General features: G+C 37.2%; 1 protein-coding gene across 2 annotated transcripts in view; it reads right to left on the bottom strand.

Annotated features, from left to right (window-relative positions):
• The window catches only part of LOC142352176 (snurportin-1-like), a 34,400-nt gene extending 22,567 nt beyond the window's left edge, over positions 1–11,833 (bottom strand). For both annotated transcript variants that reach the window (XM_075404584.1, XM_075404585.1), the window contains exon 1: positions 11,274–11,833. In XM_075404584.1, coding sequence (XP_075260699.1) covers positions 11,274–11,443 — 170 coding nt within the window. In that variant the 5' untranslated portion in view covers positions 11,444–11,833. The remainder of the gene's footprint in view (positions 1–11,273) is intronic.
• Positions 11,834–12,574: the final 741 nt, after the last annotated feature.

Here is a 12,574-nt window from a genome sequence, read left to right as displayed (position 1 = left end):
AAAATGAAGGTCAAGAAGCAACTGTACAGAATGAAAGAATTGTGTTGTGAAAAAGAATTGTGTTGTGATGAAAGAATTGTGTTGATAAGTACTATAAATACGAGCTTATTTTTGTATATTTTCAGTTCCAACTTTAATTTAAAATTCAATTTATTGAAATTTTTGACCAGTGTTATCGACCACGACAAGGGTGTCCAGAAGAGCTACAGACAGACAAATTTTAGATCTACAGAATGCAGAATCAGCGACTGCATGGATTATGTCTTTTGTGGCGAAAAGTCGCGCAGAGAAGAGAGAGGACAAGATCAACACCGATGGTACTGTACAGGACTAACAGGTTACCAATCTTTCTTAATATGTGCGGGTGAGATGCTATTATTAAACTTAGGAGCCTAATTAGTCCTAGGAATTTGATAGACACTCCGTATAAAGACTTCAGATTGGCTATTCAAAATTATATTTCTCCTGAAGAGTAGTAACGGCAGAAAGTGCTAAATTTCTGACCGTAATACAAGAGAGGAAGCACGCTGCTGTGACTTCGGAAAACTCAAAAAAGCGGCCAACCCTGAAAAGTTGGTAAAAATACACTTTATTTCAGGTTTGAGGGACACTGAAGCAAAACGGTATTAAAGCAGACTAGTAGACGGTATTAAAGAAAAACCAGCAAGGTCGGTTAATGAAATGACCGCGACTGAGAGCATAAAGTTCAGAAGTCAAGCAATGGCTTTTGCAAGTTCTTCATCAGGTATTAAGCCTTTTACTGTGAAAGAAGAAGTTTGGTTCAACTTCAGAAAGACCTTTCGAAACCAAATGAAAAATTTCAAGCAAATAAAAGCAACAACATGTGCACTAGGTATGGAGGTAAGCAACACTCTAGTAGACCCAGTCCAGCGCTGAGTAAAATATGCAACACCTTTTAAAAGAAAGTGGAAGCAAATCCCAACCAAATTCAAGTAAGTACAATAAACAGCACAACTTCTGCGAAGAAAATATTTCTTCAGAGCAAGCATCTCCACAATCGATAGGAATGTCTTATACTAAAGGACAAATCTTTAGCATGTCTGCGACATGGGAGTATATCTCAATAAGTAATTGAAAAGTAAAAATGCAGGTAGACACAGGTGCAGAAAGCACTGTGATATCATCAAAAATATGGACTGAGCTTGGTAAACCTCAGTTGGATGGTAGTATAAGACATCTCGAAGCTTATGATGGTCATCAATTAACGCTTCAGGAAACACTTACTTGTGACGTTGAGTGGAACGGAAGCAGGCTCACACAAACACAACTAGCAATTGTGCAGTCTGATATAGAATTTGGACTACTTGATAGAGACCTTCTACCCAAGCAAGTTGTGAACAACATCACAACCGAGCACCTAACTGCTGTGAAGGGTTACACAGCTCATGTGAACTTGATACCAGGATCACAGCCAATGTTCTGCAAAGCCAGAAAAATACCTCTAACTCTTCAAGACAAGGTCACAGAGAAGCTGGAACAGATGGTTGGACAGCGCATCCTTGAACCGGTACAGCCGGGAGGAGTCACTAATGCATCTCCAGTGGTTTGGCAGAGAAAGAAAAGTGGAGAACAGAGACTTTGTTTGGACCTGAAATCGAATATCAATGGCACGGTCATGGATGAGGACTACCCAATACCAGACATGAAGATGATCTTCCACTACCTGCATGGTGCCTCATATTTTGGCAAAATTGATCTCTCAGATGCCTACTATCAAATTGAACATGACGAAGAGGCAAACGATATATATGCACAATCAATACATCTAAGGGACTGTTTAAGATAAGCCGACTACCTCGGGGATTGAAGAGCTCGTCTTCCATCTTCCAGAATTGCATCGAATCAACACTCAAAGGAACCAAAGGTGTGTGATCTTTCGAGACGATGTGCTCGTCTATGGAACTACCAAGGAGCAGTTCAACAAGAGAATGCTTGCAGTCAAGAGTCGACTACGCGAGAGAAACTTTACTATTAATGAGAAAAAATCCAACTCAACCAGTCGAAAGTGTTAGTTTTTTGGGATACTCCTTTTCAAAGGAAGGAATAGCACCAGATTTCAAACATGTTGAAAAATTAAAAAATGCAAAAGCACCAACTAAAAACAAACAACACGAATGGTTTGTTGGGATAGCTAATTTTTAAGGAAGAATGATTCCTGATTTTGCATCATAAATGCTACCATTAAATAACATGAGAAATAACCATTTCTCGTGGAGCAAAGAGCAACAAAAAGCCTTTGAAGACATAAAAAAAGAATTATGTGCTAACCCACTTGTACAGCCATATAGCTTACAAAAAGAAGCAACACTTCCTACTGACGCCTCTGGAAAAACCATTGGCGGTGTTCTTTCGCAAGAAGGACATCCAGTCATATATGCATCGAGAAAGTTGACTCCAACGGAGCAAAACTACTCGAACATAGAGCGGGAATCACTGGCACTTGTAATTGTGGTCACAAGATTGAAGCAATTCCTTCTTGGAAGACTCCCTACCTTACAAACGGACTACAAATCACTCAAAAATCTTTTTGCACCAGACGAGGAGATCCCGAAGACAGCATCAGTTAGAATCACAAGATGGGCAATAGCTCTAATGGGCATCGACTATGAGTTAGAGTACACACCAGGAAAGCAGATACCCCACGCAGATGCAATGAGTAGAACGGAGTCTGACGAAGACGAATCCGAAAACGATCGAACGTGCTTCTCAATCAAAAACATCTTCGCTCAGTGATTTGGTGACCTAAGCAGAAATCAAAACCGAACTTGGAACAAACAGAATATTCCAGGACATAATGAAACGAATCAAAAGCGGCAATTGGAAACAATGTTCACATACGGGAAAAGGATTCGAACAACACAAAGATACACTGACCATACACAATGGAATCATCTTCCGAGGTATTGTTCCTTTCATTCCACCCAAACTACACTTGGTTTTGGAAAAAGCGACGTAGACACGTCCTGGGAAGAATGCAACTGAGGCATCAATTCGAATGATAGCATGGTGGCCTGGCATTACCCAAGACATTCAACATTTTGTTAGCAAAAGTAAGAAGTCAAATGAACAGGCCTAGCCTTGGAAAAACAGCCTCTACGTGGCCAGAAGCCGACGTTTGCGAACGGCTCCACATGGACTGGGGTTATGTTAAGGATCAAGGCAAAATCTTAGTAATTGTTGACGCCGTTTCTGGTTGAATAGAAGCTTTCCCTGCGGGAAATAGAACATCAGAAATAGTTGAAATATATCTTAGTCAAATCCTTGCAAGATTCGGAATACCAAAAACTTTAGTATCTGCTAATGGTGCTGAATTTGTAACCGGTGACCTTAAACAGTGGTGTGAATCACTGGGAATTAAGAAAATGGAATCACCCGTCTATCATCCAAGAGCTAATGGACTCGCTGAAAGAGCAGTTCAGACAGTGTAGCGGGCACTTGAAGCATGGAGTCCCAACCTTAATGTGCCATTTGGAGCATATCTGCAAAGAGCACTGATGACACATCGCAACACTTCAAAGACGAGGGGCGAAACTTTATCATCAGGAAGGGCTTGAACACCTCTTTCATAGAGCCGGAAAACTCAACACGGACTATTCTAGTGAGCGACAACCAAATTGCGAGACTAGACGAGGACAATGTGAAAACTGAACCATCAGTGGAGGAGACCATATCTCAATCAGAACAACTTCAGAACACAGATGTGGGACCTTCACATCAAAATGAAGCTTCTGCAGCCACATCATCTGCAGAGCATCAACAACCTGAACCACTAGAGCCTTCACGAACATCAACAAGAAACAGAAAACAGCCGGACAGATTTGGAGAACCTTTGTCAATAACTAATGGCCACAGAACTAAACTCAATTCTAATTCAGTCTTGGCGCTGTCATTAACTTATTGACATATCAATCATGTCAGAAGTAAATTCTCCCACCAAAAAAAACCTGATTCTAACATGCACCAACTTCCAACTAATGAACCCGATTGTACCTAGCCCATATATGATTCTCATGAAATGTTGATGAAAATAGAAAATGACCTCCAGGATTTGGAACTAAAATCTATTCCCATGTCAATCATGTAAAATCTAATCCAAATTTTCTCCGTATATTTTCGCATAGATAAGTACTATAAATACGAGCTAATTTTTGTATATTTTCAGTTCCAATTTTAATTTAAAATTCAACTCATTGAATTCTTTGACCCGTGTTATCGACCACGACAAGTTCTTCGGTCCCCTCTTATTCGCAATTTCTTTGCTCAAAACGCTTTAAGAAAAATGAAGGCTAATAAACAGCTCAGTTAAAAAAATGAATTACACCCTACTAAGTCCCATTTAAAAAGCTTTCAATTTAACAGACCATCAAAACCAGAAATGTTCAATAGTTGATGGCTAAAAATTTTTCCCAATTTCAAAATTTTGAAAATACTTGAAATTCTGCTCAACCAACAAAACTTTCTTAAAAGAAAAAGATTATAAAAACAAACTAATGCAAAACGAAAAGGTTAATAGTTCTTTAAAACGCCATCACTTCCAAACAAGAACACAGTGATTTTAAGGATCGGATTCTTAAACCGCGGAAAGATTCCACATTTCATTATCATTGTCAGTCTTTATAAGTAATTCAATATTTCCGTATATGTGAATATTTGTGGCTATGTTATTGAAAGTGGACGCCATAAAATGAACACTAATTCATGAGTTGGTCTAAATTCGATCATTCACACTGACTATTGTTGGATAGTTTTCCCAACAATTGTCAGTTTATTGAATGATCGAATTTAAACCAACTCATGAATTAGTGTTCACTGTACCGCACAAAGTAGAAACTCTTCACGACAGAGAAATGCAAAAATTTATAGAAAGCCAAGCTAAACACATGGTGGATTTGATTTGATTGACGAGCTGACATGTAGAAACAGAAAAATTGCCGTATAACCCAAAAACAAAACAATTCAAAACGCTCAAAAATTAAAGATATAGAGCAGTCCTCTTCAATGGAAATGTCTCCTCTACTCGAGTTTCTCCTTATCTAAAGTCACCCCTTGAGTCCAATCGTGTCTCGCGATGATCGATGACAAGCTGATGTTTGCATTTGTTTCTCATTAAGGATATGAATAGCAAAAGATTGTGTAATTCGGGAACGCAGTCAAATCATTTTAAGGGTTAAGGGAAAATAAGGAAATTAACTGAATATCAATTTTTCTAACGTGTTTTCATGGTAGCCATTAACTTTGGCAAGATCACTAAAGCTTATAGTCCTATTACAGAGATGCGATGTGTTTTTCCTAGTGGGCGTTAATACACCTGGTATTGACTTGGCAACTTTAAGATTTACTCAACACTTCTAGAAACAAGTTTCTCGATTGGGTCAATGGGTATAGACTCAACCAGTTTATTAATCGCTCCAGGCGCACAGCTAAATCGAACGCTTAATCAGTATCTTTTGAAACAAATGATATTATTTCAGACCATAAAGTCAATATCTTTTCAGCTTTTGGGTACTGTTTAGTTACCCAAAGTTAGCTTCGGATATTTTTTTAATAAGGTTTCTCTTAATCTAAACTGTTCATAGTTGTATACTTTAATCATCAAAAATGAAAACCGCAGAACACCTAAATCATCAATATTCAATGATTTCACATTTTCAACGGGCACCAATCCATGTGATTTTCAGGTCCTTGCAGTAATATACTAATTTATTGCAATTGTTGATGTTTTCACTAGTTATATAAATTGACAAAAATGGCTCACTGACCATCATTCAAATTAATAGTCCCATCGGTATCTTGACCAAATTGTTGGTAATTTTAAAAACAACAGTTTAATTGTATGTATCCAGGAGACAGGTACTCGATCCGCCACGAGAAAAAAAGTACAATACAGATGCTGCTTAAATATTTGGAAAATACTTAGTACGCTTAATGCTTATGATTTTCGAAATCAAAAACAGATTTTCAAAGCGAACGGTGTTCTCTCTTTGTCAAATTTTACGTCTGATGAGCCACCAGGTGGTATCTCTGGAACCTTACTTTTCATTTCATGACAATGATCTACACAAATAAACGCCTAGAGTGACTTCCATCTTGATAGCTAAGACTTAAAAATCTTACAACGAACAAAACCTCAAATGTTTAGATTGATATTGGTAAATTGAGGCTGTCGGGGCAAATTGCGGTCTTGCCTTCAACAATAGAAAATGAAAACCATAATTCCATTGCACTCCTTCGAAATATTCGTATACATCTCTTGGGGATAGTAGCGCGAAGAGTCTTGACTAAGAGAGAAATTTCCATCCAGTTGAATGCAGCATGTTGCCTAGTTTGGTCGCCTTTACCACACAGTCTGATGAAAATGAATACATTCTTCTGCAATCTCAACGGGTAAAAATTCATTATATACGAAGAACTGTCACAGATTTACCATAGTGCTCAAAAAAATTCGCCAACATCGAGTGAAATTTTGAATACTGATAGTATTTGAAATAACTCGTGTAAATTAAGTGGAGGTGATTTAGAGTACTTTTCATCTGAGATCCAGTTCAGACTAGAACTGAAATTTCAAGCGGAGTAAGTGCAGCATTTAGAGGACGGAAACCGACAACTTCGCGAAGTCGACAATACACATTTCAAGCACAATCCCAATAGATGTTATTTATCTATCCGAAAGGACGGCGCTGCAGAACCACTAGTAATCGGGGACTCAATCACCACATGTGGTACCAACAATCTTCGGCGGTCAAAGGATCTCAGGAGTGCAAAAACTAAAGCGAAAAAAGGGAAACAGGTAACAATTCTAATTCGAATTTATGATTGTCGGCTGATAATGACATTGGAGAATCAATTGAGGCATACGAAAACTTTGATTACACCTGTGCTTATAGATTTACACCAAAAGCAAAGTCAATCTGCACTTCATTGCCACTAGCTGCGTTCAGAAAAAGATTAACCTAAGCGTCAATAAATTCAAAAAGCCACTTCTTCAAAAGAAAACGAAGGACCTATCGCACTAAAAATTTAGCCCGATTTATTTGAATGCGGAGTTTAAAAAACATGATTATTATAACACAGAAGTCCTCCCTCCTGCTGGCGTTGTAACAGCTATCGTAAAATTTCTTCGCAACAATTAGACAAATTTCTATTGAAATCAGCAATTGTGCTCTACCTATGCGGCCAAACAGAATCGACAGACACCTAAATCTAGCGAAAAAGATGTATTTCAATTCTTTAAAAAATATATGTCCAATAAGGTAAAAACTTCTGCAAGTGTTAATTTTCTTAGCAACATGCCGGATGCTCCTATAAACTTTTTCTCCATCGCTGCAAGAGGAAGGAAAACGACAACTTACGCGTAGTCGACAATACACATTTCAAGCACAATCCCAATAGATGTTATTTATCTATCCGAAAGGACGGCGCTGCAGAACCACTAGTAATCGGGGACTCAATCACCACATGTGGTACCAACAATCTTCGGCGGTCAAAGGATCTCAGGAGTGCAAAAACTAAAGCGAAAAAAGGGAAACAGGTAACAATTCTAATTCGAATTTATGATTGTCTGTCGGCTGATAATGACTTTGGAGATTCAATTGAGGCATACGAAAACTTTGATTACACCTGTGCTTATAGATTTACACCAAAAGCAAAGTCAATCTGCACTTCATTGCCACTAGTTGCGTTCAGAAAAAGAGTAACCTAAGCGTCAATAAATTCAAAAAGCCACTTCTTCAAAAGAAAACGAAGGACCTATCGCACTCAAAATTTAGCCCGATTTATTTGAATGCGGAGTTTAAAAAACATGATTATTATAACACAGAAGTCCTCCCTCCTGCTGGCGTTGTAACAGCTATCGTAAAATTTCTTCGCAACAATTAGACAAATTTATATTGAAATCAGCAATTGTGCTCTACCTATGCGGCCAAACAGAATCGACAGACACCTAAATCTAGCGAAAAAGATGTATTTCAATTCTTCAAAAAATATATGTCCAATAAGGTAAAAACTTCTGCAAGTGTTAATTTTCTTAGCAACATGCCGGATGCTCCTATAAACTTTTCCTCCATCGCTGCAAGAGGACGGAAAACGACAACTTACGCGTAGTCGACAATACACATTTCAAGCACAATCCCAATAGATGTTATTTATCTATCCGAAAGGACGGCGCTGCAGAACCACTAGTAATCGGGGACTCAATCACCACATGTGGTACCAACAATCTTCGGCGGTCAAAGGATCTCAGGAGTGCAAAAACTAAAGCGAAAAAAGGGAAACAGGTAACAATTCTAATTCGAATTTATGATTGTCTGTCGGCTGATAATGACTTTGGAGATTCAATTGAGGCATACGAAAACTTTGATTACACCTGTGCTTATAGATTTACACCAAAAGCAAAGTCAATCTGCACTTCATTGCCACTAGCTGCGTTCAGAAAAAGATTAACCTAAGCGTCAATAAATTCAAAAAGCCACTTCTTCAAAAGAAAACGAAGGACCTATCGCACTAAAAATTTAGCCCGATTTATTTGAATGCGGAGTTTAAAAAACATGATTATTATAACACAGAAGTCCTCCCTCCTGCTGGCGTTGTAACAGCTATCGTAAAATTTCTTCGCAACAATTAGACAAATTTCTATTGAAATCAGCAATTGTGCTCTACCTATGCGGCCAAACAGAATCGACAGACACCTAAATCTAGCGAAAAAGATGTATTTCAATTCTTTAAAAAATATATGTCCAATAAGGTAAAAACTTCTGCAAGTGTTAATTTTCTTAGCAACATGCCGGATGCTCCTATAAACTTTTCTTCCATCGCTGCAACGCAAAGAACAAAACTAATCTTGATTTTAACGTCATGTGTAAATCTTGAATCAACTCGGGTTATCATACTCGCATGCAAATCTTTTTCTGATTTTTCTCCAAGTGGTGATGTGGAGTCAAATCCTGGACCAACAGTTTAAGAAATAATTTTAGCCAGAAAAACACTTCTGTAATTGTAAAGTTTTCCACGTGAACGCTCAAAGTGTTATTATTAGGAAACAAATCACATTTAAAAGCCTCCTCCAAGATATTAAAGAAAACGCAACTATCTTGCCTAGTGAAACGAGGTTAACTGAACTGATTGCTCTAAGCTACGAAACGCTGCAAATGATGCTCATATTTTCTTCCGAGAGGACCGTATTCAGAAAATTAAAAGAAAGCTGAAGGTCCTGATTTTTTTGTTCCAAAGATACTAGAACCTAAAGAAATACATGGATTATTCATGCCTGACCGAAATCTGCTGAAGCTTGGGTTGAATGTAAAAAACAAAACGCAGAAAAATGACTCATCCTAGTTTACAATCCAGAATGACACCAAAAATCTCCCGCACTTTCTGTTACATGAGGTTCAGCAGTAGATTTTTCAGTCCAGACTGATCCAGAAAGTTGATATCTATCGGTTAGTTGTTCACAATTCATTTTCTAAAAAAGAAACTGGTGCGCGACTTCTGATACCTTGGGGCTCTTAGGACAAAAAGCTCCAACTTATTACGTTGCTTTTCCAAATCACAGAATTCTATGAATGCACTATAGTCACAGTCGTATGCCTCATTGCAAATTTTTGATAAATGCAACAGATCCAATAGCTGAAGAAACAGTCGCACAGGAATTTATCTTTGTGGCACAGTTTGGAGGGCATTGATCATTCTGACTTGAAGTTTCTGAAGAACTTGAAGAGCTTGTTTGTATCTCGTGTTTGACTCAATTGCTCTAGACAAGAAGAACGGTCATACTCAAGAGCCAGAGTAAGCTTTCGTTGAACTTGCTGCATACAGAACTTGCAATATTCAGAGGGAAGAGAAATGTATTACCTTTTTCTTGTCTCAAGGATCTTCATAAGATGCGAGGTGGACGACTTCTCTAGAAACCTATGACGACTTTTCTAGAAAAGCTGTTGAACTGGGGTCTTAATGAAGCTTTCTTTCGCTCGAAATATATATCATCGCACCAATTAAGAGTTAAAAAACGAGTGATAGAGAATGAAAAGAGAATTGATGAATTCTCAATTTTGTACCTAAAATGTATCCAGCGAGAAAAAATGCATTCAATACGACACTGATTTTAATAAGAGCAAAATTATCGATCCGTGAACGTCAAAAATTATTTTTCATGATCTCAGATCAATTTGCTTTCTACACTACTCTTTTTCCATGCCACATCAAAAAAATGGAATCCTCTGACAAATCAACTGAAGAGATTTCAAAATTAGCAACAGTGTTCAAAAAATGTTTATAAAGGACTACAAATATCAAATTCGTGATATTGTGAGTTGTTCTTTATATTGTTGTGGCGTGAGTTTCGACGGGTTAAATCTTTATATAAGTGTAAATAAAGGACTACAAAGAACAAATTCGTGATATTGTGAGTTGTTCTTGATTTTTTTCTGGTGTGTTTCGACTCGTTTAATCTTTATAAAGTGGAATTCAAACATTTTTATATGATTTTGATTATATTGTTTTGATTTTTTATATTTTGTTAATATTGTTTATTGATGTTTCTCTTGCATACTTTAGCATTGATACCTTTTTTTTGCAGTTAACGTTTACAGTGCTAAAATGAAGTGTCGGCTTATTCTATGCTTTATACCTGGCCATATTTGACTACTGTCAAAATATATGCATGTATATAAGAGTTGACTTGATGCCCTCGCGTAAATCGAATACCATTTTAGGGGAGTGGCTTTCTTTCGTTTCACTGTAGAAATATCTATCGTATCAATCAGCTAGACATAATCTGAATGCACAAACAAACCAATCAGATCATGCTGAAACGTCATTGTTCTCTATCTGAACCTTGGCAATCTGTTCACATTACAAATTTACCGCTATACAGAAGGGAACAAATTTACCTGGAGCATGATATGCAGAGAATGGGTGCTAAACCCTGAAGAACGAACTTCACGTCCTATTCTACTACTACTAATTTTACTATTAAGTCAGAGGTCGAAACACTTCAAATAAGAATTGAAGATTCATCCAAAACGTTTTGCTGCAACTACCTGGAGTGATTTGCGGTGCAATTAGTTTTTAGGCAGCTTTTCGAAGCTCAATCATATGTTATAACTTCTCGTTGTTAATTTTAAGGTTTGTTTTTAAATAAAACTTTCACATAGTCAATTGATTTAATTGAGTCTCTTCTTCAGCTCGGGCATATTCCAACAAGCCAGAAAACCAGGTCGCGTACAATTTTTTCAGTTTTTTGAGTAAAGAAAACTTACGATTTTTGCCGTTCCAGAAACTGCTTCCTTCGGGAATTTTGAGAGTTACTCTCTTCGCCTCTGCATTTGTACTGATCGAATCGAGGATGCTTTTTGTCCGTTGAATGGGAACCACTATTGTCTTTTGTCACAGCAAAAGATGATTGCAGGGAGTCCACCAAGGAATCCATGCCAGGTATTAATCTCCGTCAATCTACCTTTAACTATCTCGAATACAACCAAACTTGTCGTATTAATCTCCGTCAATCTACCTTTAACTATCTCGAATACAACCAAACTTGTCAAACTATCAACTTTTCGAAATTCAAGACGCTCTGCCAAATCAGTTAGCCGCACGCTAGATTTGATCAACATAATACCTAAATAACACTTTCATTTTAACTGAAACTTTGCAACTCTTTAACCTGAAAAAAATTTTAAGCTTTTAGCCCAAATGTTGAATGTTTCGGTATAAAAATAACTACTACAGCATTACAACCAAAAAGTCACGACACAATTTAATAATTAAAATAAGAAATTCGAAATTTTGAAAACTATTTCATAACTTTTCTGGAAATTGAATTCACTTTTGTAGGGCGCAATTGAACTTGGGTACAGTATCGTCATAAATAAATCGAAATTATCAGTTCCCAAGGCGCAAATGCCGGCGAATAAAGGTTATCAGAACAGTCGTACAGAACAGTCGTACAGAACAGTCGGTTCTGTGATCATAAAAAAAAGTTTAGAATCTTTAAATAGATTAAACTGATTAATACTTTGTCTCAGCAATTGTGTTAATTACAAACGTAACACACTGGGTCATTGCACCGTAAATAACAGTGTTTTTCCATTATTTGAGAAAAGCAGTGCATTCGAAAATTTGTTATCACCATTTCGTTAAAATTTGTGCTTTATTACCTGAACTCAAGCTTTATTATCTGTCATGTGACATGCTAATAATTTGAAAACAGATCACTTAATCCGAAACATTGTTCAATCTTATTGGCCGAAATTGAACTCGGGTACAGTAACGTCATAACTCGGGTACAGTAACGTCAGTAACGTACAGTAAGTTTATTCATAGCTGACTTATATTTTGAGTTGAAATGCAAGGGTCTAGATGTTATATTTTACGCTGATGACTTAGTACTTGGGAGCCATAGCCAAGGCCAACTACAACAAAGTTTGAATAATCTGAACACGTATTGTAGCAGGAATTATTTGAAAATTAATGTGAACAAGACAAAATGCATGAAATTCAGAAGAGGTGGCCGTTTAGCTGTCAATGACAAATTCTATATATCGAAAAAAGAAGTTGAATT

This window comes from Convolutriloba macropyga, chromosome 13 (genome assembly GCF_964194025.1).
Source record: "Convolutriloba macropyga chromosome 13, txConMacr16.3, whole genome shotgun sequence".
In the NCBI taxonomy this organism is placed as follows: domain Eukaryota; kingdom Metazoa; phylum Xenacoelomorpha; order Acoela; family Convolutidae; genus Convolutriloba; species Convolutriloba macropyga.
Note: the sequence above shows the minus strand (reverse complement) of the source record. Positions and strands in the feature narration are given on the sequence as shown.